The 21,063-nt window shown below is 36.1% G+C and overlaps 5 protein-coding genes, 2 long non-coding RNA genes and 1 pseudogene across 9 annotated transcripts; 4 read left to right on the forward strand and 4 right to left on the reverse strand.

Moving 5' to 3' along the window:
* Positions 1-370: 370 nt before the first annotated feature.
* On the reverse strand, positions 371-2,138 carry LOC104783972 (protein LATERAL BRANCHING OXIDOREDUCTASE 1-like). Its single transcript, XM_010509062.3, has 3 exons — positions 1,488-2,138; positions 940-1,267; positions 371-837 (listed from the first exon to the last, which is right to left on the reverse strand). The coding sequence occupies exons 1-3, from the start codon at positions 1,946-1,948 to the stop codon at positions 577-579; spliced, it is 1,050 nt and encodes a 349-aa protein (XP_010507364.1). The 5' UTR covers positions 1,949-2,138; the 3' UTR covers positions 371-576.
* Positions 2,139-3,636: 1,498 nt separating this feature from the next.
* LOC104705515 (uncharacterized) lies at positions 3,637-5,846 on the forward strand. The gene is made up of 5 exons (XM_010421534.2): positions 3,637-4,307; positions 4,613-4,742; positions 4,832-5,125; positions 5,207-5,428; positions 5,514-5,846. The coding sequence occupies exons 1-5, from the start codon at positions 3,637-3,639 to the stop codon at positions 5,844-5,846; spliced, it is 1,650 nt and encodes a 549-aa protein (XP_010419836.2).
* A 1,804-nt stretch (positions 5,847-7,650) lies between these two features.
* LOC104783977 (uncharacterized) lies at positions 7,651-9,092 on the forward strand. 2 transcript variants are annotated; one of them, XR_015559622.1, is made up of 3 exons: positions 7,651-7,835; positions 8,281-8,575; positions 8,686-9,092. It is a non-coding gene; the product is annotated as an uncharacterized LOC104783977 (long non-coding RNA). The 2 variants fall into 2 exon arrangements; XR_767241.3 differs by lacking the exon at positions 7,651-7,835 and adding an exon at positions 7,874-8,162.
* A 451-nt stretch (positions 9,093-9,543) lies between these two features.
* Positions 9,544-11,256, reverse strand: LOC104783984 (protein LATERAL BRANCHING OXIDOREDUCTASE 1-like). 2 transcript variants are annotated; one of them, XM_087454081.1, is made up of 3 exons: positions 10,699-11,256; positions 10,055-10,382; positions 9,544-9,913 (listed from the first exon to the last, which is right to left on the reverse strand). In XM_087454081.1, exons 1-3 carry the CDS (start codon positions 11,157-11,159, stop codon positions 9,653-9,655), a joined length of 1,050 nt encoding a protein of 349 aa, XP_087310207.1. In that variant the 5' UTR covers positions 11,160-11,256; the 3' UTR covers positions 9,544-9,652. The 2 variants fall into 2 exon arrangements, with proteins under 2 accessions (XP_087310207.1, XP_087310208.1); XM_087454082.1 differs by lacking the exons at positions 9,544-9,913; positions 10,055-10,382 and adding an exon at positions 10,567-10,600 and having other exon boundaries at positions 10,699-11,250.
* An 820-nt stretch (positions 11,257-12,076) lies between these two features.
* Positions 12,077-13,319, forward strand: LOC147949663 (uncharacterized). The gene is made up of 2 exons (XR_015559628.1): positions 12,077-12,497; positions 13,089-13,319. It is a non-coding gene; the product is annotated as an uncharacterized LOC147949663 (long non-coding RNA).
* A 204-nt stretch (positions 13,320-13,523) lies between these two features.
* Positions 13,524-16,825, reverse strand: LOC104783993 (uncharacterized). The gene has a single exon (XM_010509078.2). It carries the CDS (start codon positions 16,480-16,482, stop codon positions 13,759-13,761), a length of 2,724 nt encoding a protein of 907 aa, XP_010507380.1. The 5' UTR covers positions 16,483-16,825; the 3' UTR covers positions 13,524-13,758.
* Positions 16,826-17,299: 474 nt separating this feature from the next.
* LOC147949664 (methyl jasmonate esterase 1-like) lies at positions 17,300-18,314 on the forward strand (annotated as a pseudogene).
* Positions 18,315-19,136: 822 nt separating this feature from the next.
* Positions 19,137-19,628, reverse strand: LOC109130839 (uncharacterized). The gene has a single exon (XM_019240914.2). The coding sequence runs from the start codon at positions 19,496-19,498 to the stop codon at positions 19,316-19,318; it is 183 nt and encodes a 60-aa protein (XP_019096459.1). The 5' UTR covers positions 19,499-19,628; the 3' UTR covers positions 19,137-19,315.
* Between the last annotated feature and the right edge of the window lie 1,435 nt (positions 19,629-21,063).

The following is a 21,063-nucleotide window of genomic DNA, read 5'->3' on the forward strand; positions in this document are numbered from 1 at the left end:
CATCTTTCAGATATCAAGCGATGGAGGCCAGGTTTTTGTTGCAAGTGTTCAAGTCTTGGAGAATTATTTTGGAAAGTTCAATCTCAAACAGAGGAGCCCTTTTAATAGCCCAGAGTGTTACAAGTGAGTGCAGGTTGCAGTCGTATGTTGCCTCAAACCATCCTATATGGCTTCATCAAGTGTTTATGGAGGAAAGACAAACACTCTCTGTTTGATTTTGAGCTTTTTTGGGTAAATTTTTTTGTATGGGTTCACCTGAATCGGGGTTAGGAGTAGCGGTAAGTAGGTTTACTTTATCAAAGGCATATCTGCTACCATATGTGGTTTGTAATCTTTGTAATTACGATCGATATCCAATATATAATTCCAGTTGATCAAAAAAAAAAAAACATCTCTCTTTTTTTTCTTTTTGCCAATACATGATAAGGAAAACGAAACTCAATCACATACAAATCTTGGCACTTCCAGTACACAGAAGTTATACAATTTATTGGTTCTCACACAAATCCACACTCACACACATTATTTGATTAATATGATTGGTAACGAATAAAACATTGACACATATATAGTCCATTATGTCACAACTTTCAAGTCATCGACTTGGAGAGTTTCGATATCCTGGTTTTGAAATTTGCTTCTGTTTCTACTGGCGTAGAACTTACCCCATTTATAGCCTTTGTACCTTGGAGGGTTTTTAGGACTCACAAGCTCTTCTAATGGCTTCACTTCCACATCATGTGAAGGCAACAAGAAGAATGGTATGGAATATCTCTCTCTTGTTGTGTTCACCACCACTCTATGCTCTGCGCTCCAATACTTATCATTCGTCCATAGCTATGTTATCATTTTTATTATATAGTAATACTCATTAGTTATGATAGCTAGAATCTCGTAATGTTGTGTATAATATGACATAATATCAAGGATATAAATTACCTCCATACAGTTGCCTAAATTGATGACAAGAGCATTAGGGACGGGTCTAATGGGAAACCAAACACCGTCCGATCTACGACGCACTTGTAATCCTCCAACCTCATCTTGAGCCAGTAAACCTAACACGTCTGGGTCTTTGTGGTGACCAACACCTAAAGCTAGGTCAGGTCTTGGACATGGTGGATAACGATTTATCCTGAAAAAGCTCATTTGTTCTTTGAAGTAATCATGAAAACGCTCTTTTGGTAAGCCTAAGCTTAATGAAATTAGTTCTAAGAGCTTGAAAGCTAATTTCTCAGCGTGTCTTGCATATTCTTCACATGCTTCCCTAATAATAAAATATAACAAAGATAGAGAAATAAATTAGTTTACATAATTGAATAATAATAATAATAAAAAATCATTTCATCGAACCTTGTGTGTGCTATATATGTGTAAGTAATAAGCTTGTCATACAAAGTGGTGGATGCACCGTTGGGAGGATAGGATTGGAATCCAATTGGTTTGGTAAACATGAGGTTGTGATTATATTTGTTAAAAGAAGTTACCTTAAATCAGAAGGAAACTGAGGCCACTTGTTGTAAACAAGCCTTATACCTTCGTCTTCAGGATCAGTGGAAGAAGGAATAACCACTGGATTTTTGAAATACATATCGAACACTTCTTTCCAATCTCTAACGTTTGTCGTGTGTTCACCATCGTGATACCCTACTTGATTCACCTCGTCTCTCTTCACCTTTATTTTTTCTTCCCTTGGCAAATCGAAAAACGTCTTCACAGTCTTCTCCACACGTTGTCTTGCGTCCAAAGGCACACCATGATTAATGACCTGAAAAAATCCCCATTTCTCACAGGCGTCACCGATCTCTGAGATAACGTTTTGAATATCTTTGGGGTCATCGAGGCGCGAGAGATCTATCACGCGTATTTCTTCGGGTTGGTTAGGGATGGAATTTGAATCTCTTCTATGCTCTGGTGCTTGGATGTAACTTGGATCAAGATCCTTCATTGTTACAAGCAAGAAAAGTTTTGAGCCTAAGTGAAAAAGAGCTTTATGCTGTGTTTGGATGTCTCTTACTTGCAAAACCGAGAGTTCTATTTATACAGATAGACCGTTTGACATATTATTTGCTACCATCGGAATATGCTTCGTTTTGTTGTCCTTTGGGTTTTACAAAGAGCTTCGGGCTTGTTTCTTTACATACGTGTAAATATATGCCTAACGTCGGGATATAGGTGTATATATATATATAAACGTGTATTTATCGTATATTATGCAAACAAAGGCTGTACGTCCGTAAAACTAGTAAGTTAGTAATAATATATAAATTGAAAATTTCAAAATATTATCTATGAACGATTTAGTAGGTAAATAAAAAAATCAATCTAATAATCGAAAGTTGAAATTCTTTTCCTAAAACGTTTTTGTTTGCGGTCTATAATTTGATATATTATTTTTAATATGCAAATCATATAAAGAAAATTGTAACGTATTCGTTTCTATATCTAACTCATGTGGATGTGGGTTAAGTTGAATGGATGCGGATGAACACTTTGATTGAATGGATGCGGATGCTTATTGTCATAGAAATATGTTTTAGGAAATGATCTATCGTGTAGCTATATATATCATATATACACGGTTTGGTTGAATGGATGCGGATGAAAACTTTGCACCAATACACGAAGACAATATGACAATTTGAAGTTGTTTTTTTTTTAATTGAACTAATTTACTAAATCTATTTTTATATTTTTATAACTTACGTGGATACATTACTTGTTAATTCATAAAAATATATATATATATATATATATATATATTTTTTCCAATTCACACACTAGTAATTTTTGATTATATAGTTATGATTTTTGCTACAAAAAAATAATAATAACAAATATTGACTACAATTAGTTATAAATTAGTGACAAATTTTTAATTAATAAAATTTGTAACTAATTAGTTACTAAACGTAGCTATATAATGACATATAGTAACATAGATAAATAGTAACAAAATTGCTATAAATTTAACGACAAAAAATAGCGTAGCACTAGTACACTCAACACAAAACGTCACAAATGGTGATAAAATCATAAAAATAATGTAAAATTTTAAAGAAAAAAAATTATTTTAGAAATTTTAACAAATTAAGTTATTAAAATATTCTCTCGTTCTCTCCTTCAACCCTAATCCCCATTTCCAAACTCAATCCTTCGTTTGGAGAATGAAAACCCAAATTATCTTCTCTCACTACAAGAAAACATGGAATTGGTTACTGTAATTTGTGACTAAAAACACAGTCGCTAAATTTAGCGACTGAATTGTGATTGTTTAGCTACTGAATGGCTACTAAAATAAATCAGTTGCCTAGTAGACGCTAATTGGAGACTGATGCATATTGTCGTAGTGTAGTCACCAATTTGCGACTAATATGGAGACCAGTTTGACAGTCGCTAAAAGATTGCGACTAAAGAGCTACTATTTAGCGAGTGCTTTAATAAATTTGGGCCTTAACAAAATTTGGGCTGTAACAAAATACGAAAACCCATTATTTTTCGTTTTCTTCCCCGAACAAAACCTAATCTAACATTTCTTTTCTCATTTCTTCTTCTTCTTCTTCTTCGAGACGAAACGGCGAAACCTCAAAATCCTAGATCTAAATTCCTCTCACTCGACGAAACCGTAAACCCTTGATGGCTGGAGTAAAGAAAAGAGGCGGAGGAAGAAGAAACCCCTCTAATCGAACCTCTGGAACCTCACAAACGGCGAATCACAGACCCACCAATCTTCCTCCCCAATATACCTTCACGTCGGCGAACCATCGAGTTCCAGAGACTGATTCTCAGGGAACTCCTGTCCCAAACCTCCAGCCTCCAGCGAGACCTACACCTTCTTACCGAGACTATCCACCTCCGACAAATCTGTTCCAGCACTCGAGGAGCTTTCCCGGAACATCCCCTTCCGGCGAAGATCCAACCAGGCGTCCTTTTCCTCAACCTCTCGCCTCCGCGATGAATCCACCAGAATTCTCGAGTCAACTTCGAGAGTCTCCTCAACCGTCAGTCACGAATCATCATCGACAGTCTCCTCATGTCTCAAATCTACCACGAGAGTCTCCTCTACCTCGACAGTCTCATCGACCACTCTCTTCTCAACCTGGTCAACCTCGAGCAGCTTCTGCATCGCTTCACAGTTCTCAAGCGCAAAACTCACATGAGGAAGAAGCTGATTCGGAGGATGACGGTGCAAGGGAATCAAATCTCCCAGCTGATGTGCTCGCTTCTTTACATGACATGCTTGTCCAACCAGGCCGTGAGAAGTATACCACTGTCCTCTCTCCCTCATTAGAGCGTGAAACCACTTGGTAAGAATTTGGATTAGAATTTTGTATTTTGGATTAGAATTTGATTGTGATTGTTTGTTTGGATTAGAATTTGATTGTGTTTGTTTGTTTGTGATTAGAATTTGGATTAGAATTTTGGATTTTGGATTGTTTGTGATTGTTTGTGATTAGAATTATTAGAATTTTGGATTGATTGTGTTTGTATGTGATTAGAATTTTTAGAATTTTGGATTGTTTGTGTTTGTTTGTGATTAGAATTTTACTTGGATTGATCGATTTGTTTGTGTTTGATTGGAATTTGACTACTGATTTGTTTGTGTTTGAAGGTTAGGTAAAGACAAGTCATCACTTACCCGAAAGATTTCAAAAGTGTTTACAAACAAGTTTGATGGTCCATATTACAGTTGGGGTTGTGTTCCGAATGCAAGAAGAGAAGTTTACTTCTTGGAATTCGCGGTAAACTTCTACTCCTTTCAATTTGATTTCTGTATTTATAGCTTTTTTTCTTGGTTTTTTTTATCACTAACACTAGTCTTCTTTTGTAGAAAACACACACCTGGGATCCCTCTCTAACCGGTGTGGTTCAAGCAAAGTTCTATAGCATTTGTCAAAACCGTATGAAAGACATGGTTTCCAAGGCAGCAGCTCAGCGAGAGGAAGTGAAACCGAGGTGGATTGAGAGAACTCTTTGGAAAGAAATGTGTGACTATTGGAACACAGAAGAAGCCATGGCAAAGAGTGCAACCACTCCAGCAGCTCGAATGTCTGACCGTAATGGTCTTGGCCCTCACAAGCATGTATCAGGGCCGAAGGCTTACTTACAAATCGAACAAGAGATGGTGAGTTACATCATAACCTTTTCATTGTTTAATTACTTGACATCAAATGGTTCCTAACCTTTTCATTGTCTAACATTCCAGGAAGTAGAATTGGGAAGACCGCCAACTATTCCTGAAGTTTTTCTCAGGACTCATACCAAAAAATATGGTACTTTTGTGGATAAGAAAGCGCAAGCAGTTCATGAGGCATATAAGAAAAGGAGGGAAGCTAAGTTGGCTGCTCAGGATAATGATGAGTCTTCAGATGGTACTTCACGTCGATCAGAGCTATCTCATGAGGAGGATGATGAGCTCTTTCTTCAGGTAATTTGCTTCTTTCTAATAAGCTATTAAGTTTTTCATTGTTAAGTAATTATAATAACTTTTTCTCTCTGTTTTATGTATGAAGTCTACTTACATAAATGATAGAGGAACATACTTTGGAGTTGGAAGCCTAGGAAGTTACATCATCGGGAAGCGGAAGTACCCTGGAAGCTCTTCTACTTTCACAACCCTGCAACAACAGCTTGAAGACGCTAATCGCAAGATAGAGGAACAAGCAGCTCTACAAGCAGAGCGTGACGCAGAGGCTTCACGGGTTGCAGCTGAGGCTTTGCGGGTTGCATCTGAGCAACAAGCAGAGATCTCACGCTTGGTGAGCTTCCTCAAGACTAACCCAAACAATGTCGCCTTCCTTGAGTCTCAAACCAATGACCTAAACCCTGCTGATTTTCAAAGTTAGGTTCCCTCATGTAATATTTGCAACACTCTTGGATATTTGGATGTTTTTTGGAACTTTTACAACTTTTGTAAAAACATGGTACTTATGTATTTGTTTAATTTCATGTTTGTTATGTTTTAGTACATGTTTTATTAATCAGTTTTGGTATTACAAAATCAAATAATGCATTTTTACCAGAATTTTTTTTTAAAACATGGTAATTAAACAGTCGCAAAACAGTCATCAAAACAGTACCCAAACAATCGCAAATGAGTAACCATATAAGTCGCTAAAGCGTTGCAATTCGGTCACAACTTTAGCGACTGTTTGGCGAGGGAAGAGCGACCCCAATTATCAGTCGCCAATTAGTAGCTCCATAGCGACTTTTTAGCGACGCACTGTTTAGCGACTACGTATGTCAGTCGTGACTAAGTAGTTAGCGACTGTATAGTGACTGTTTTTGCAGTCGGTAAATCCATGTTTTCTTGTAGTGTCTTTCGCCTGGTCCTGGATCCGCTGTTGGTTCAAAAATCACCACCATTAAACCTTAAATTTGTCGTTCCATTCCATCTATGAAAAAGTCTCAAACAGTTTTGAGAACTTAGGTTACTTTTTTTTGTAGTTCCAAATTCAGGCCTCTTTGTCTTCATACGCTGTGTTTCGAAGCCTTAATCTCAAATAAAGGTGAAGCCTTTCCTCTATTCCACTACAAGAAAACATCATGTTTTTCTACGAAATTTTCTACAAAAAATTTGGTACGAAAAAATTCTTACCCAAATCTTACCTTATTTTGACGAAAAGCAACTATCGTAGGAAAAAGGAAAATAATTTCATACGAAAATACTATGAGAATATGGTAGGAAATTTCTTACGAAAATCCTACAATTAATTTGGCCAAAGGAAAAAATTTGTAGGAAAACAGAAACCATATAGGAGGAAAAGACATTGAATGAATTTTGTAGGAATGTTTCTTTTAAATTTCTTTCAAAAAGTTTGTTGAACTAAAGCTCGTAGGAACCCCCAAGGAATATGAAAAGAGAAGACGTAGAATGAATTTGGTAGGAAAAATTTCTTCGAATTTCTTTCTGTAAAATATTAAAAATAAAAATAAAAAAGCTTTGTAGTGAAAATTTGGTAGTAAAATTGGTAAAAACCCTAGATATAGAAACTCTATGCTCCAGCTTCCATCTCATTCCTTTCTATACTTCTTATTCCTTTTTTTATGGGTCAAAAAAATTTCCTCCTCCTTTTTCCTCTTCTTTCTCTTTCTCCTTTGTTCTTCTTAGAAAACCCAACATTTTGTTCTGCTTTCTCTAATCGAAGCAACTGATCTCTTTCTCTACCTCTTCCATCTCTATTGTCTTCTTCATTGGAAAAGAAACCAAGTCATCACCAACAGTTGAATCAATCCATACATCACCAACAATTGATTTAACATACCCAACTTAGAAGCTTTAGACTCTGTCTAATCCGATCTACGCTGGCCGAAATAACCTGAGAATCTCCATCGTTGAAGGCAATGTAGTTCCAGATCTGAAGCTTTGGAGGAGCGTTAAGCATCTCAAGCTAAAACGACAAAACCTATTAATTTTTTATATTTAGTATTTAGTTTGTAAATATTTGTTTATTAGGTTTGTAATTTAGTTTAAAAAATGAATTGTATTTCTAATTAAATTAATAATTTGATTTTATATATTATTCGGATTAATAATTAATAACTTTTTATTAAATTTGAAATTAATAGAAAACAACATTAATTAGTTTTATTTTTTATTAAGTTTGTAGGAAAATTATAAGACCACTTTGGTAGGAAAATAGTAAGAATGAATTTTCTTCTAATATTTCGTAGGAAAATGGACGATGCCGCCCTTCACTTTTCTTTCGCTTTTCCTACGAGACTTCCTTCGAAAGTAGTTTTGAAAGAATTTTGAAAAAAAAATGCCTTCCAAATTCCCACTAATTTCGATTTTCTTCGGACTCTTTCCTCCTTCGTTTTTTCGTAGGAAAACGGTAAGAAACAACCATTTCCTACTAATTTCCTTTAATTTGTGTGGTAGGATATCAAACATTTTCTTGTAGTGTTCCTTGTCTTCGTTTCTACTCCTTTCTTTTTTTTTTTTTTTTTTTATTTGGTCAAAACTACTCGTTTCTTCTAATTAGCGATCTGGGTTGGTGTTTTTTTCGATGAATTTTGGTGGGTTTGTGTTAGATTATCGAGATGTTATGTAAATTTTGGGAATTTCGAATTTGAACTTAAGAGGGTTGCTAAGAGGGTTGAAATTTTGGATTTTGTGTAGCTACGACTTTTGGTTCTGCTCTCTCTCAGAATCTGACCTGGTAAATAAATAATCGTATTGTTGAGGCAAATCTCTTCAATTCCCACCTTATTTCTTTAATCAAGCAAACATGTTACTAATAATGACTATCGATTTCCGCTGAACATTTTGTTTTGCAGGATTTGCTCATCAGCTTAAAGAAGCTAGCCATTCAACGCGACACAATAAGTGGTCATGACCAAGAATTAGCTGACAATTTTGATCTTAAGCTGCTCCTAGCGCATAATATGTATATATGAAATTATAGACTTTTGAAGACCAAGTGTTTCGTTTGACAAAAAAAAAAAAAAAAAAGAAGACCAAGTGTTTCTTGTATAGTGGGGAATCATTGCAAGTCGGATCAACATGATTCTCGGTTTAACTTTGAAATTTACCAAGTCTTTTGCATCCCATTTTGGTAGCTAGGATTTGCAGGTACAAACCAGTTTACTGTATATGAAAGTAAAACAATATACTAGATAGTGATTGAACACAACATTAATATTACATTCTCTTTAACAAAACATTTTTATTTTTGTTTTGAGGTTTGGTCTTGATAACCCTCCACGGCGAGTCCAACTCAAGGTAACAACAGGGAGAACCGAGCTGCCAATCCTAAAGCTGTGACTGAACCTCCACAATGGCTGATGACATCAATCTCAATCATCCCACTAATGTGCCTGATGAGTCTCATGAGCAAGAAGTTTATCCCAATCTCAATCATCCCACTAATGTGCCTGAAGGCTTTGCAACATGTAAGAAATGCTTAACCTTGAAGGAGCTTCTTTAACTAAAGTTTATCACATAGTCGTGCATGTTGTTGTTATCCTTGTATGGTCCAAAATCTTAGGTTATGAACATTAGATATTTAATTGAATGTAATACATGTTATGTATGTTTTGTGTAATGGATATTTTTGATGATTTATGGAATAAAACAAGTTATATATAAATCTGTTTAAATAAATTTTGCAAAACAGGATTTAAATATGCAAAATTATATAAAATTACAATTATGAAGCTTTTTGTTGTAGCCCATAAGTTACAAGTTATTATGTGGGTTTGTATAACAATTTGTCACGACAATACTGAAACCAAATTGATGTAGATAACTGTATCAGTTAGTAGCAAATGGCGACAATTTAAATTGTCTCTAATCTGTAGCAAGTTGCTACGATTTACGATAGAGAAGTCAGTTTGTGACGAGTAAATAATTACTAATTTTTTTTGTAACAAAACTGTAACAATTTACTTTTGGCTATAGAAAACAAATTATTCCTACATATTTTTTTTTGTAACTATACAACAAATTTTTACTAATGACAGAGTAAGGCTGACTACGATCTTCGTTAATATATTGGTAGCTACCTATCAATCAAAATTGTTTGTTTTAGTGGTTCATTATGCACGAACAAATTATCTTTTATTTTTATTTTTGCCAATACATGAGAGAAATTAAAAGAAAAAAAAAAAAAAAAAAAAAAAAAAAAAAAAAAAAAAAAAAACTCAATAATCAACACAGAAAAGTTAAGTCATCAATTTGGATGTTTTTGGTTTCCTGTTTCCGGAAATCACTTCTGTTCCTACTTACGTAGAACTTACCCCATTTATAGCCTTTGTACCTTGGAGGGTTTTCAAGACTCACAAGCTCTTCTAATGGCTTCACTTCCACATCGTGTGAAGGCAACAAGAAGAATGGTATGGAGTATCTCTCTCTAGTTGTGTTCACCACCACTCTATGCTCTGCGCTCCAATACTTATCATTCGTCCATATCTACACATTATCATTATTTTTTATTATGTCATTACGCATTAACTATGAAAGAATACTGTAATGATATGTAGTATGACATAATTTCAAGGATATATATATATATAGATATATATTACCTCCATAAGGATATATATATATTACCTCCATACAGTTGCCTATATTGATGACAAGAGCATTAGGGACGGGTCTAATGGGAAACCAAACACCGTCCGATCTACGACTAACTTGTAATCCTCCAACTTCATCTTGAGACAATACACTTATTACGTCTGCGTCTTTGTGGTGACCAACACCTAAAGCTAGATCAGGTCTTGGACATGGTGGATAACGATTTATCCTTATAAAACTCATTTGTTCTTTGAAGTAATTGTGAAAACGCTCTTTCGGTAAGCCTAAGCTTAATGATATGAGTTCTAAGAGCTTCAACGCTAATTTTTCAGCGTGTCTTGCATATTCTTCGCATGCTTCCCTAATAATAAAATAGAACGAAAAAAAAAATAGCTCACATAATTGAATAATAAAAATAGAAAATCATTTCATCGAATCTTCCTGAATGCTATGTGTAAGTTGTAAGCTGTCATATTCAGTGGTGGATGCAGCGTTGGGACTTGGGAAGATAGGATTCACGTGACTCCACCAATAGATTTGGTAAACATGTGTTAAGGTCTTGCTTTAAGGTCCAATAATCTATAGAGATTTCAGTTTTTAGAGAACTGAAATATCAAACCGGATCCGGTTCGTTGTTTCTCATAAACAGCAATGAATCTACCTAATTAAAAGATTACCTGAAATCAGAAGGAAACTGAGGCCACTTGTTGTAAACAAGCCTTAAACCTTCATCTTCAGGATCAGTGGAAGAAGGTATAACCATTGGATCTTTGAAATAAATATCGAACACTTCTTTCCAATCTCTGACGTTCTTAGTGTGTTCTCCATCGTGATACCCTACTGGATTCACCTCGTCTCTCTTCACCTTTATCTTCTCTTCCATAGGCAAATCGAAAAACGTCTTCACAGTCTTCTCCACTCGTTGCCTTGTGTCACAAGGCACACCGTGATTGATCACCTGAAAAAAACCCCATTTCTCACAGGCGTCACCGATCTCTGAGATGACGTTTTGGACATCTTCGTGGTCGTCGAGGCGCGAGAGATCGATCACGGGTATTTCTTCGGGTTGGTTAGGGATGAAATTCGAATCTGATCTATGTTCTGGTGCTTGGATGTAAATTGGATCAAGATCCTCCATTGTTACAAGTACGAAAAGTTTTGATGCTAAGTCAAAAGAGCTTTATGATGTGTCTCTTTAACCAGAATGTTGTTAACTATATATATATACCACTACTTTCTCAAAAGTACAAAAGAAAAATTCAGGATATATAAATCAATTTTGTTTTGTTTTTATGCGTTTGTTTTTGTTAATGATATTAAGATACTAGCTACTACTACTAAAACTTCAACTTTTTCTCGTTGGATTTATTATTGGTCAGAGGATCTCTCATCGGATCAAGAATTGAAGTAATTAACTCTTTAATCGAAAATATAATAAAATCACTCTGTATTAGGATAATAGTAAATCAATCTTGAAAGTTGGACAAAATCAATAATGTATGGTTGAGTAGTTGAAGTGTTGAACACTATTCTTTATTATAAATTTGTCAGAGGCAGAGTGACAGTGTGTTTTAAATCTTAATCAATTTGATTATGATTGATCAGTAGTAACATTGAAAGTTGAAAATATGATAGTAGTATATAGTTGCCAATAAAGACCATAACTAAAAATAATTTGGTATGCTGAAGAAAAAACGAAAAATAAATCAACGACATAAAAGCCAACCTGAGTTGATATAAATAATCTAAAAGTCTTTTCATTTTTTAAAAAAATGTTTTTCTAAGCTGTCAAACTAAATTTCAAATGGAAAAATATGAATGGGATATAGGAAGGGGGTATTCAACTTGTTTTTTTTTAGGATTTTAAAGTATTGTTAAAATCCTTTATTATTCAATTGAGGTTTTTAAAAAATTTAATGAAATTCTATGTTATTCAACTAAGATTTATATAAAATCATTTAAAATAATCCAGAATCTCTTGTTATTCAATCAATAGTTTATAAAACCAACATAAAATTTTTTATTATTCAAAATATCACAATTTTTTTTAGAATGCTACTTTGAATGATTCTAGGAGACTTTTTTTTTCTTCTTTTTAGTTAAAAAAATACTTTTATCAAAATCATACCCCTTAACATAGAATTTTGAAAGATTTCATCTAACCCAAAACCAGAAAGCTCATTATCTTCTTCTTCTTCGTTCCCAATGTCGAGAGGATCATGTCGTTTAGTACAGGTTGTTTAGCACAATTCGTTGATGCTCAGTCCAATCAAGCTTCTCTTGTCTCCTTTCACTCTTGCCTTTGACATTGTTGGCTCTGCACCTTGTGGCTTTGGCATCCCTGAATTCGTCTCAAAACTTTCTTATCTCTCTGTTTTTGTGAGTTGTTTTCTCTGTTCTTAGCTATTGTAAAGAAACAAACCATCACCATCTCTATTCTCTCTCTTTTCAGCCATAGAAACCATCATCACAATCTGTAAGCTCTCTCTCTTTTCTCCCTCTAATATGAAAAATCTCTCATGTACTGCCATATGCAGTCTGTGCAAGATACTTTTATCTTGTCGCCGTAAAAGCATACCGGATCATAGTATACTTTAATGGGCTTTATCTTGTTTGCTTATTAGGGTTAAACTATTGGTGTATATATATATATGGTATACATCGATCAACAACTTTTTTCTCCCAGCACAATTTAGCTTTCTTCTCCTTGCACAAGGTTCATCTCCGTCAAGGGGAGTATTTAAAAAAACTGATTACTAATTTACTTATTAGAGAAACATGTTCATAATTAGTAGGTACCAACGAAACGTAGTTAGTATTATAAACAAACATGTGGAATGATGCTATGAATATGGGGTCATGATGCAGTACTATACTTTTTTAAAGATTATTTTCATTCACCACACTTTGATTCCTCTGTTTTGGGTTTTGTCACATTCAAGTTTGTTTCTCTTTGTTTCCATTTTTTTATCACATTCATATTTGCTTATCTCTCTCTCAAATTTGCCTCTCTCTATCATGTTTGCTTCTCTCTCTTTCTCCTTACTCTGTTTTTGTTCTTTTCTAGATAGACAGCCTTTGCAGTTAAGTGATTAATTAAGCTAAAAAAAAACATGCTGAAGCTGGAAGGTGGAAGCCATGATGAACGTAAAAGACTCCGGCAACGCAAAAAACAGTGGTCGTGCAGCTTTTTAGCTTAATTACTCTGTTTTTGTTTTTGTTTTTGTTCTGGTCTAGATCAACAGTTCTTCACAAATAAGCGATTAATAAAAATCTAGAGCAAAAGATTTTAAAATCACACAAAGTTTACTATAAAATCTCATAGATCACATTTCATTATCTAAAAGAAAAATAAAAATAAATTTAAAACACAATCAAATCTCCTAAACATCTCCTAAATCTTACAAAATTCTAAAATATTAAAATCTTCCAAAATCCTTAAAACAACAAGTTAAATATTTTGGAGTTTAGACATTAAACAAAAAAATAGCTTGGAGAGAAATTAACACAAAGAATGTGATGAATTTACACTATAAACATAGAATTACAGATATGTTAACTTAACGGTTCATTTTGTAAATAATATTCACTTTCTAAAAATTCATCTACTTACAGATTACAAATGGTCAAATTATAATAAATAAATGTAGATTTTTGCTTATATTTTTTCTTTTGTTACAAATTGGGTTAAACTGGAAAAATGTTGGACCAAAATGTAAATATTAAAAAAGTTTGGTTTAGTAGCCTGGGAACATCGGCGGTGGTGGCGATGCGTATTGGAATCCAATGTTTGGTGGGAGGATGAAATTATCATCGCCGCCGTCGTTGTCTTCCGATGGTGGTGCAGTTACATCTGGTGATGGATTTGAAGACGGTGGTGATGACGAAGGGGTGGCGACCGATTGTTCTGGTGCTTCAACTTCTGGTTGTGAAATTGGAGCCGGGGACTGATTTGGCTCGGAGATTGGCGCCGGAGCAGGACTTGACTTGAACACTGGTGAATAATCTGATTCTGACGGTGCTCCGATGTCCTCAGAGTCTGGAGTCGGAGCTTGAACCGGTGATGAGTCTTCTTCCGTTTCTGATGAAGGTGTTGGCGCGTTTTCTGTTGGCGATGATGCCGGCGGTAGAGGCGTCACTGGTTTTGGTGGTGGTGAGAAAACTGGGGGAGGAGGAGAGTAAATAGGTGATGGTGACGGTGGTGAGTGAACTGGAGGAGGCGGTGAGTGTACTGGTGGAGGCGGTGAGTGAACCGGAGGTGGCGGTGAGTGTACTGGTGGTGGCGGGGGAGAATAAACGGGCGGAGGCGGTGAGTGGACCGGTGGTGGCGGAGGAGGAGAGTATATTGGTGCAGGCGGTGGTGGAGAGAAAACTGGAGGTGGCGGCGGCGGAGAGTGGACCGGAGGAGGAGGTGAGTGTACTGGTGGTGGCGGAGAATGGACTGGGGGAGGGGGAGAGTGAACTGGGGGAGGAGGAGAGTGGACCGGTGGTGGCGGTGGTGAATGGACGGGCGGAGGCGGTGAGTGGACTGGTGGAGGTGGAGGAGGAGAGTATACTGGAGGTGGTGGTGGTGAGTAAACTGGTGGTGGAGGAGAATGCACTGGAGGAGGAGGTGAAAATACAGGTGGCGGTGGCGGAGAGTGTACTGGCGGAGATTGTGGCGAAGGCGTCTCTTCAGTAGACGGTGGTTGAGGACGACGTTTTTTAATAGGAGATGCATCGTAAGGATCATCTGTTACCGGTGGTTCCACTGGAGGTGATCCCATTTTTGGTGTCTCTGTCTTTGGTGGTTCAGGCTTAGGTGACTCCTCTGGTTTTGGCGTCTCCGATTTAGGAGGTTCCGGTTCAGGAGATTCTTCTGGTTTTGGTGGCTCTTGCTTAAGTGACTCTTGTTTTGGTGACTCAGGCTTGGGTTTTGGCTGCTCTGGTTTTGGTGATTCATGTTTTGGTGGTTCTGGTTTTGGAGATTCTTGTTTTGGTGTCTCTGGCTTAGGTTGCTTTGGTTTAGAAGGCTCATGTGATGGTGTCTCAGGCTTTGGACTAGGCTGTTGTGGTTTCGGAGATTCTTCTGGTTTTGGCTTAGTTGGCTCTTCTAATTTTGGTGGGTTAATTTCTTGTTTAGGCTCTGGTGTTTTTGGTGTTGGCTTTGGCTCTGGCTCTGGTGTTTTTGGTGTTGGTTTTGGCTCTGGCTCTGGTGTTTTTGGTGTTGGCTTTGGTGATGGGTTTGAGCCACCGCCACCGCCACCGCCACCTCCACCACCGCCACCGGCACACTTGTCCTTACTGCAATCCACAGGACGACTAACCACCGGCAAACATTCTTTAGCCGACTTTTGTTTTGGTCTGTTCTGTAAGCAATTGCTCGTGTCATCAAATTGTTTCTCTTGGCTCGACCCAGGCACACAACTTTGAGCCTCTCCATTGAAAAAATTGTAAGAAAATGTGAAGTTCGACAATTTGGGCAACTTGCAGATACTGTCTGTGACAATTCCGGTGAGCTTATTGTAAGAGAAATCCATTTGTTCCACGTTGGCTAAGCCCGACAAGGTCGATGGTAAACTTCCAACGAACCCATTGCTGCTAGCATCAAACACGGTCACATTGTTCAACGAACCTATTTCGTTAGGGAAACAACCACTCAAGTTGTTCCCAATAAACACAATCTCGTTGAGGTTCTTCATCTGGCCAATGGTTTTTGGGATGCAACCGCTGAATTTATTGTGTGCGAACGTCACGACGGAAGCTGTTGATTTACCAATTGTCTCTGGGATGGTCGACTCGAATCTATTGTTGTTCAAGAAGATAGCGTCGAGATCTTTATCAAAGATCTCTGCCGGCAATTTCCCTTCAAAATCATTGTATCTTATGTCAAGGAACTTCAAAGACGGCCAAGAAAGAGCAACCGTTGGAAACGAACCAACGAAACGGTTGTTGCTGACATCAAACTCGTACATCAACGTTAGTTTCGAAAAGCTTTTTGGAATAACTCCGCAAAACCTGTTGGAATTAACGTGAAACAAGGCGACATCGGTCAATAAACCTAGCTCAGGCGGCAAGTATCCAGCTATATCCGCATGGTTAAGGTCAATACCCGCCACAACCATTACGCTCGGGTCATCGAGCGCTGGTGCACAGAAAACTCCTTTGTAAGAACACACGTTTGGACCAACCCAATTACCCGCAGTGTTGAATGGATCGGAGTATATTGCCTTTTTCCAAGCTTGGAGGGCAATGTAAGCCCTTTTCAGCCGGTTATTATCGAACTTGAGGTCTAAATGGACTTCGTACTCCATGTCGTCGGGAAGATCTCCGTTTTCTGATAATGCCAAAAGTTGGCGTCTTGTGAGAAACGAAGCTTCCTCATCGGTGAGGGCCGCCGCGGAATAGAAGAAAACGGAAATGATGAAGAAGAAGAGGAGAAGGAAGCAGCCTAAAGGCTTCTCCATTGTTCTTCCGGTCATGGTGATGAAAAACCTTGGAAACGGTTCTATGGCTTGCTTAATAGATGAATGTTGTGGAGAGGAAGCCTATAATGAAACAAAGACAAACAGAAACCATTGGATTGTTTTGCTATTTTGGGGGAAACAAAATTTATATAGACTTAACAATTTAAGGATACGAAAATAGCAAACTATTGTAGCTAATATAGAATAAATGGTCGTTGACAACGTCTTTACAAGTTTTGTTTTTTGTTTTACCATAATTGAAATATGGACGACCGATGTTTTTTACAGTCTAGAAAAAGTAAAAAAGTCTTTGTTAATGTTGTGAACATGTATTTATTTGACGTGTGCGTTTTTGAACTCTTGGAAACATGAAAATAAATAAAAACTTTATTTCATAAAAATTGTTGATACAATTGGATATTTTTCTGTAGTCAGCATGATGGAAACTGTTGCAATTCAAAATAGGATAAAGTAAACTAACCAAATAAATTCTTTATTAGTACTGATAGTAATACAAGAAAATTTCCAAGGATTAAATGAAAAAATGATATGACCGAATAATACTTTGTACATTAACATAAGAATTGGTCATTATGTCAACACCTCATTGTTTAGTTCTACTAAATAATTGTCTTGTAAAGGCCACAAAGGCCACATTCGTTCATCACAATCTCGCAATAACGTGAAAATAAAAATGGTGAATAACAAAACAAACAAATACTTAACCTCAACTCTTGTTATATTGATGAACCTATACTACTACCGCCCTATATCCGCCACGTCACGGCCACCACAACATGGCCAACAGGCCAATCCCATTTTGTGTTGGTTCATGGGGCTTGGTGTTGATTTAAACTTAGCAACGTCCGGGATTGATCTACGACAAGCTGAGACTCTATGGTCGTTCGTGGAGTATATTGGTCCGTTGATGGGACTAATGGAGAGTCTAGGTGAGGATGAGAAGGTGATTCTCGTGGCACATAGTTCGAGCGGGCTTGCTGTTTCCAACTTTCCAAGGCCATGGAGATATCCATGATAAGGTTCATATGGCTTCTTTTGATTTTCTCTTCTTCCATAAAAATTCTAAAACCTTTTGTAAGTTGGTGAGATGGCAAGCTCCACAACTGGACTTGAAGTTTGTATTTGGAGATGGGCCTAGTAAACCTCCAACACTTTCCATTGGAGCCCACTTTTTTCTTTCATTAACCATGTATGATCTTAGTCCTAAAGAGGTAAAAACACTTTCAATTTCTTTTATTTAATTGAAAAATACATAAGTCTTGTGCTTAAGCCATATATTGAGTGTGAATGGTTGCAGTGGTTGGGGCGGACAAGTTCAGTCCAGACGGACTGGATCACTTTTTATTTACCATTCAGCAAATGTAGTCTACAATAGTGCGGTCCAAATAAAGCAGAGACAAAACCGCATCAGACCAACTGTGGACCGCTTTTGCATACAAATAAAGTTGGTCCGCAGCAATCTGTAGTCCACCTTAAAAATGGAGTGGTCCAGACCGCATATGGATTTGGCCGCCCTGACCGCAGTTACCATTCAAACCCATTGTATAATTTTGTAGGACGTGAAATTGGTTGTGTTATTGAGACGGCCACAAAGGTCATTCAACAACGTAGAGATAGACACAAGTCTTGTGCTCACTCCCTAGCGGTTTGGGTCGGTAAATCGGATATTTGACAAGTCACTGGTGAAAGACTTTCAGCTCTGGATGATCAAGAATAACCCTCCTAACTACGTGGAGTATATCCAAATATCTGATCATATGGTCATGATTTATATGCCATTAGATCTTGGTGCCTGTCTTTTGTCTTTGGCTCAGAAGTTTTCTTGAAAAAAAAAAATATATATTTAATATATATATTTCAACATTGTGTTATAAGCAAAACATGTTTTGCAAGTCCAAAGCTGATTTCCAAGTCGATCGATTGAAATGGAAAGAAAAGAAGAAGTTGATTTCCAAGTTATTTAAAATTAGATGGTTGATCAATTATATTCATATGTTTCACGAGCCACTTTGTATATTTTTTATTTTTGTATATACAACTACAACCCATTACTCTGCAGTAGGTTTGACTTTTTCAACTTTAGCTACTACTACTAAATTGCGTCACAAAACTAATCAAACTACAAAACCAAGTAGTTGACCACTATAATTAGCATGCGATTATGGACCCTGTGAAGTATAAAATCTCATAGATCCAAATTTAATTAATATGTAAAAAAATACTCCCTTTTCTATCCAACAGATAACTAAATGAAACCAAAGTTGTTGCGTTGATGTGGTTTTTTTTGTTTTAAGTGTCCATTGAAAGCGAATATACTTTTCCAATTTAGCTTTGGTGAACTTTGTACATGGTTACATATATTACTTGAGTTCGTTTCAAGAGCATCAAATCCAGTTTTAAGAGTTCAACACATGATTTGTTTATTAGAAACCAATTAACATAATTCACACCTCGCGATTCTCAGTATTGGTTAGTTTCGATCCACATAAAAAGTGATATCCTTCTTATTATGTAATAGATGATGATTTTTTTAACAAAAAGTAACGAATGTAGAGTTTTGCAGTTGCAAACTTTTTAAAGATGTGATTTAATTATCTTCAATGGATCTTGAAGAAAGTTAAAACTAGCAGTTAATTAACACACAAAAATTATAGAAACGTTGACGATTTGATTAATTTGTAAACTCTTCATGATCTTTTTTGGTTATACTTTATACACAAATCAACAGCATCCAAAAACGCCACAAGGCAAGAGAACTACTAACTTTTAACGAGGCCAAAACCAAAAACAAAAAGAAAAGAAAAGAACGTCCAAACAAAAAACCTCATTACATGAATCCAACAAGAGGAATGGGAACAGCGGCGTAATTATTCCGACGACCATCGTGAACTGCTGGAAGCGACGGTTGAGGCTTACGGAAAGCTTCTTCTACTGTTTCAGCCACGGTGGTGACGAAAACAACAGCAATTTTCACCAATTCGATGCAAATCTCTAGCTTTTGAGACACCATATTGTTGTTCTTGAATTTTCTTTTTCTTGTTGCCTCTGGGTTAGTGTTTTGCACTTTTGAGGTCTTCTTTTTGTTATCTGTTTGCCGCGTCTTGAGAACTGATCTTTGTCTTTGTGAGTCTTAACTTGCAAAAGCCAGAGTTATATTTATAGAGACAGACATCAAGGGACATCAATCCATATAAAATTGTATGTATTGGATTATGATAAATTTAATAATTGGTTGGTTGACAAGCCATGTGGCATTTCATTCGTTACCAATTATTTCTCGGAAGATGCTTCCTTTTGTTGTCCTTTGGTTTTTACAAAGAGCCAATATATTTTGGGGTCGTTTCTTTTAAATATATATGCGTAAATATATGTCTAACGTCGCATGTGTGTGTATCTGTATGTATAAACTGTGTTTATCGTAGATCCGAGCATGCAAAGAAAGGTTCTACGTACGACTAAACTAGGAGTAAGCTATTTAAATTGGATCAATATTCAAAATAGTAACTAAAAGTCTAAAACCAGGATATACATATCAAAGTTTAGCTAAACTACACCAAATAAAAAAAAAAACTAATAATCGAAAATTAAATATCTTTTTTAGAGATGTTTTTTTACTATTATTTAAATATGCGAATTATATAAAGAATTTATAAGGTATTCGTGTCTATAATCCACGTGGAAACGTATGTTGATTTGTTGTACATATAAATATGTTTTAGGAAATGATCTATCTTAGTTATATCATATACACGGTTTGGTTGAATGGATGAGGATGAAAAATTTGCACCAATAGGACACGAAAGACAATATGACAATTGATGTTGTTTTTTATTGAACTTTTAATAAAACTATTTTGATTAAATAACGTGGATATATTACTTGTTGATTCATATGTTTCCCCTTTGCAGTGTAAGGCTGACTAAGATCTGCGTTAATATATACATACATATACATCAGATGATGTAAGTTGATTACTTTAATTTATAATGAGGAGTCAAATGATTCTCATTTCTCAATATAAAAAAATCAAAAAGTGTTGATCATAAAGTGCATGAGATAATGATTATTAATTACCCTTTATTCTCGAATGATTGATAGTTGTTTATTGCATAAAGTCGAATCTAGATGTCACCATATTTTGCGATATTTGCAAATATGGCTTATTGCTAAACAATTTCTTTTGATCTTCCTTATAATTTATATTCAATCCAATCCAAAACCAAAATACATGAGACTGACCCCAAAAAAAAACTCAAATCAGATCATTTAAAATAATTATAACGATTAATTTCACCCTTATTCGATTTCTTTTTATGGATTTAGCTAGAACAACCTTAACTAAAACTTAAACCAATAAACAAAAAAAGGTGACCCATAATTAATAAGAAACTAATGGATTTTATAAAAAAATAAAAATAAAGGATGGGGGTAAATATCTAATTCTACTTGATTCATGGGATTGAAATAAAAATCAGTAGAGTGATCGGGACGTAGCACCAAACGCAGCAAAATGCACATAATTGAGAAGCACTGCATAGTTTTGTTGCGACTTGCAAGTAGCATGTCAACCATTCT

Source organism: Camelina sativa, chromosome 1, assembly GCF_030686135.1.
Source record: "Camelina sativa cultivar CO46 ecotype springtype chromosome 1, ASM3068613v1".
NCBI lineage: Eukaryota > Viridiplantae > Streptophyta > Magnoliopsida > Brassicales > Brassicaceae > Camelina > Camelina sativa.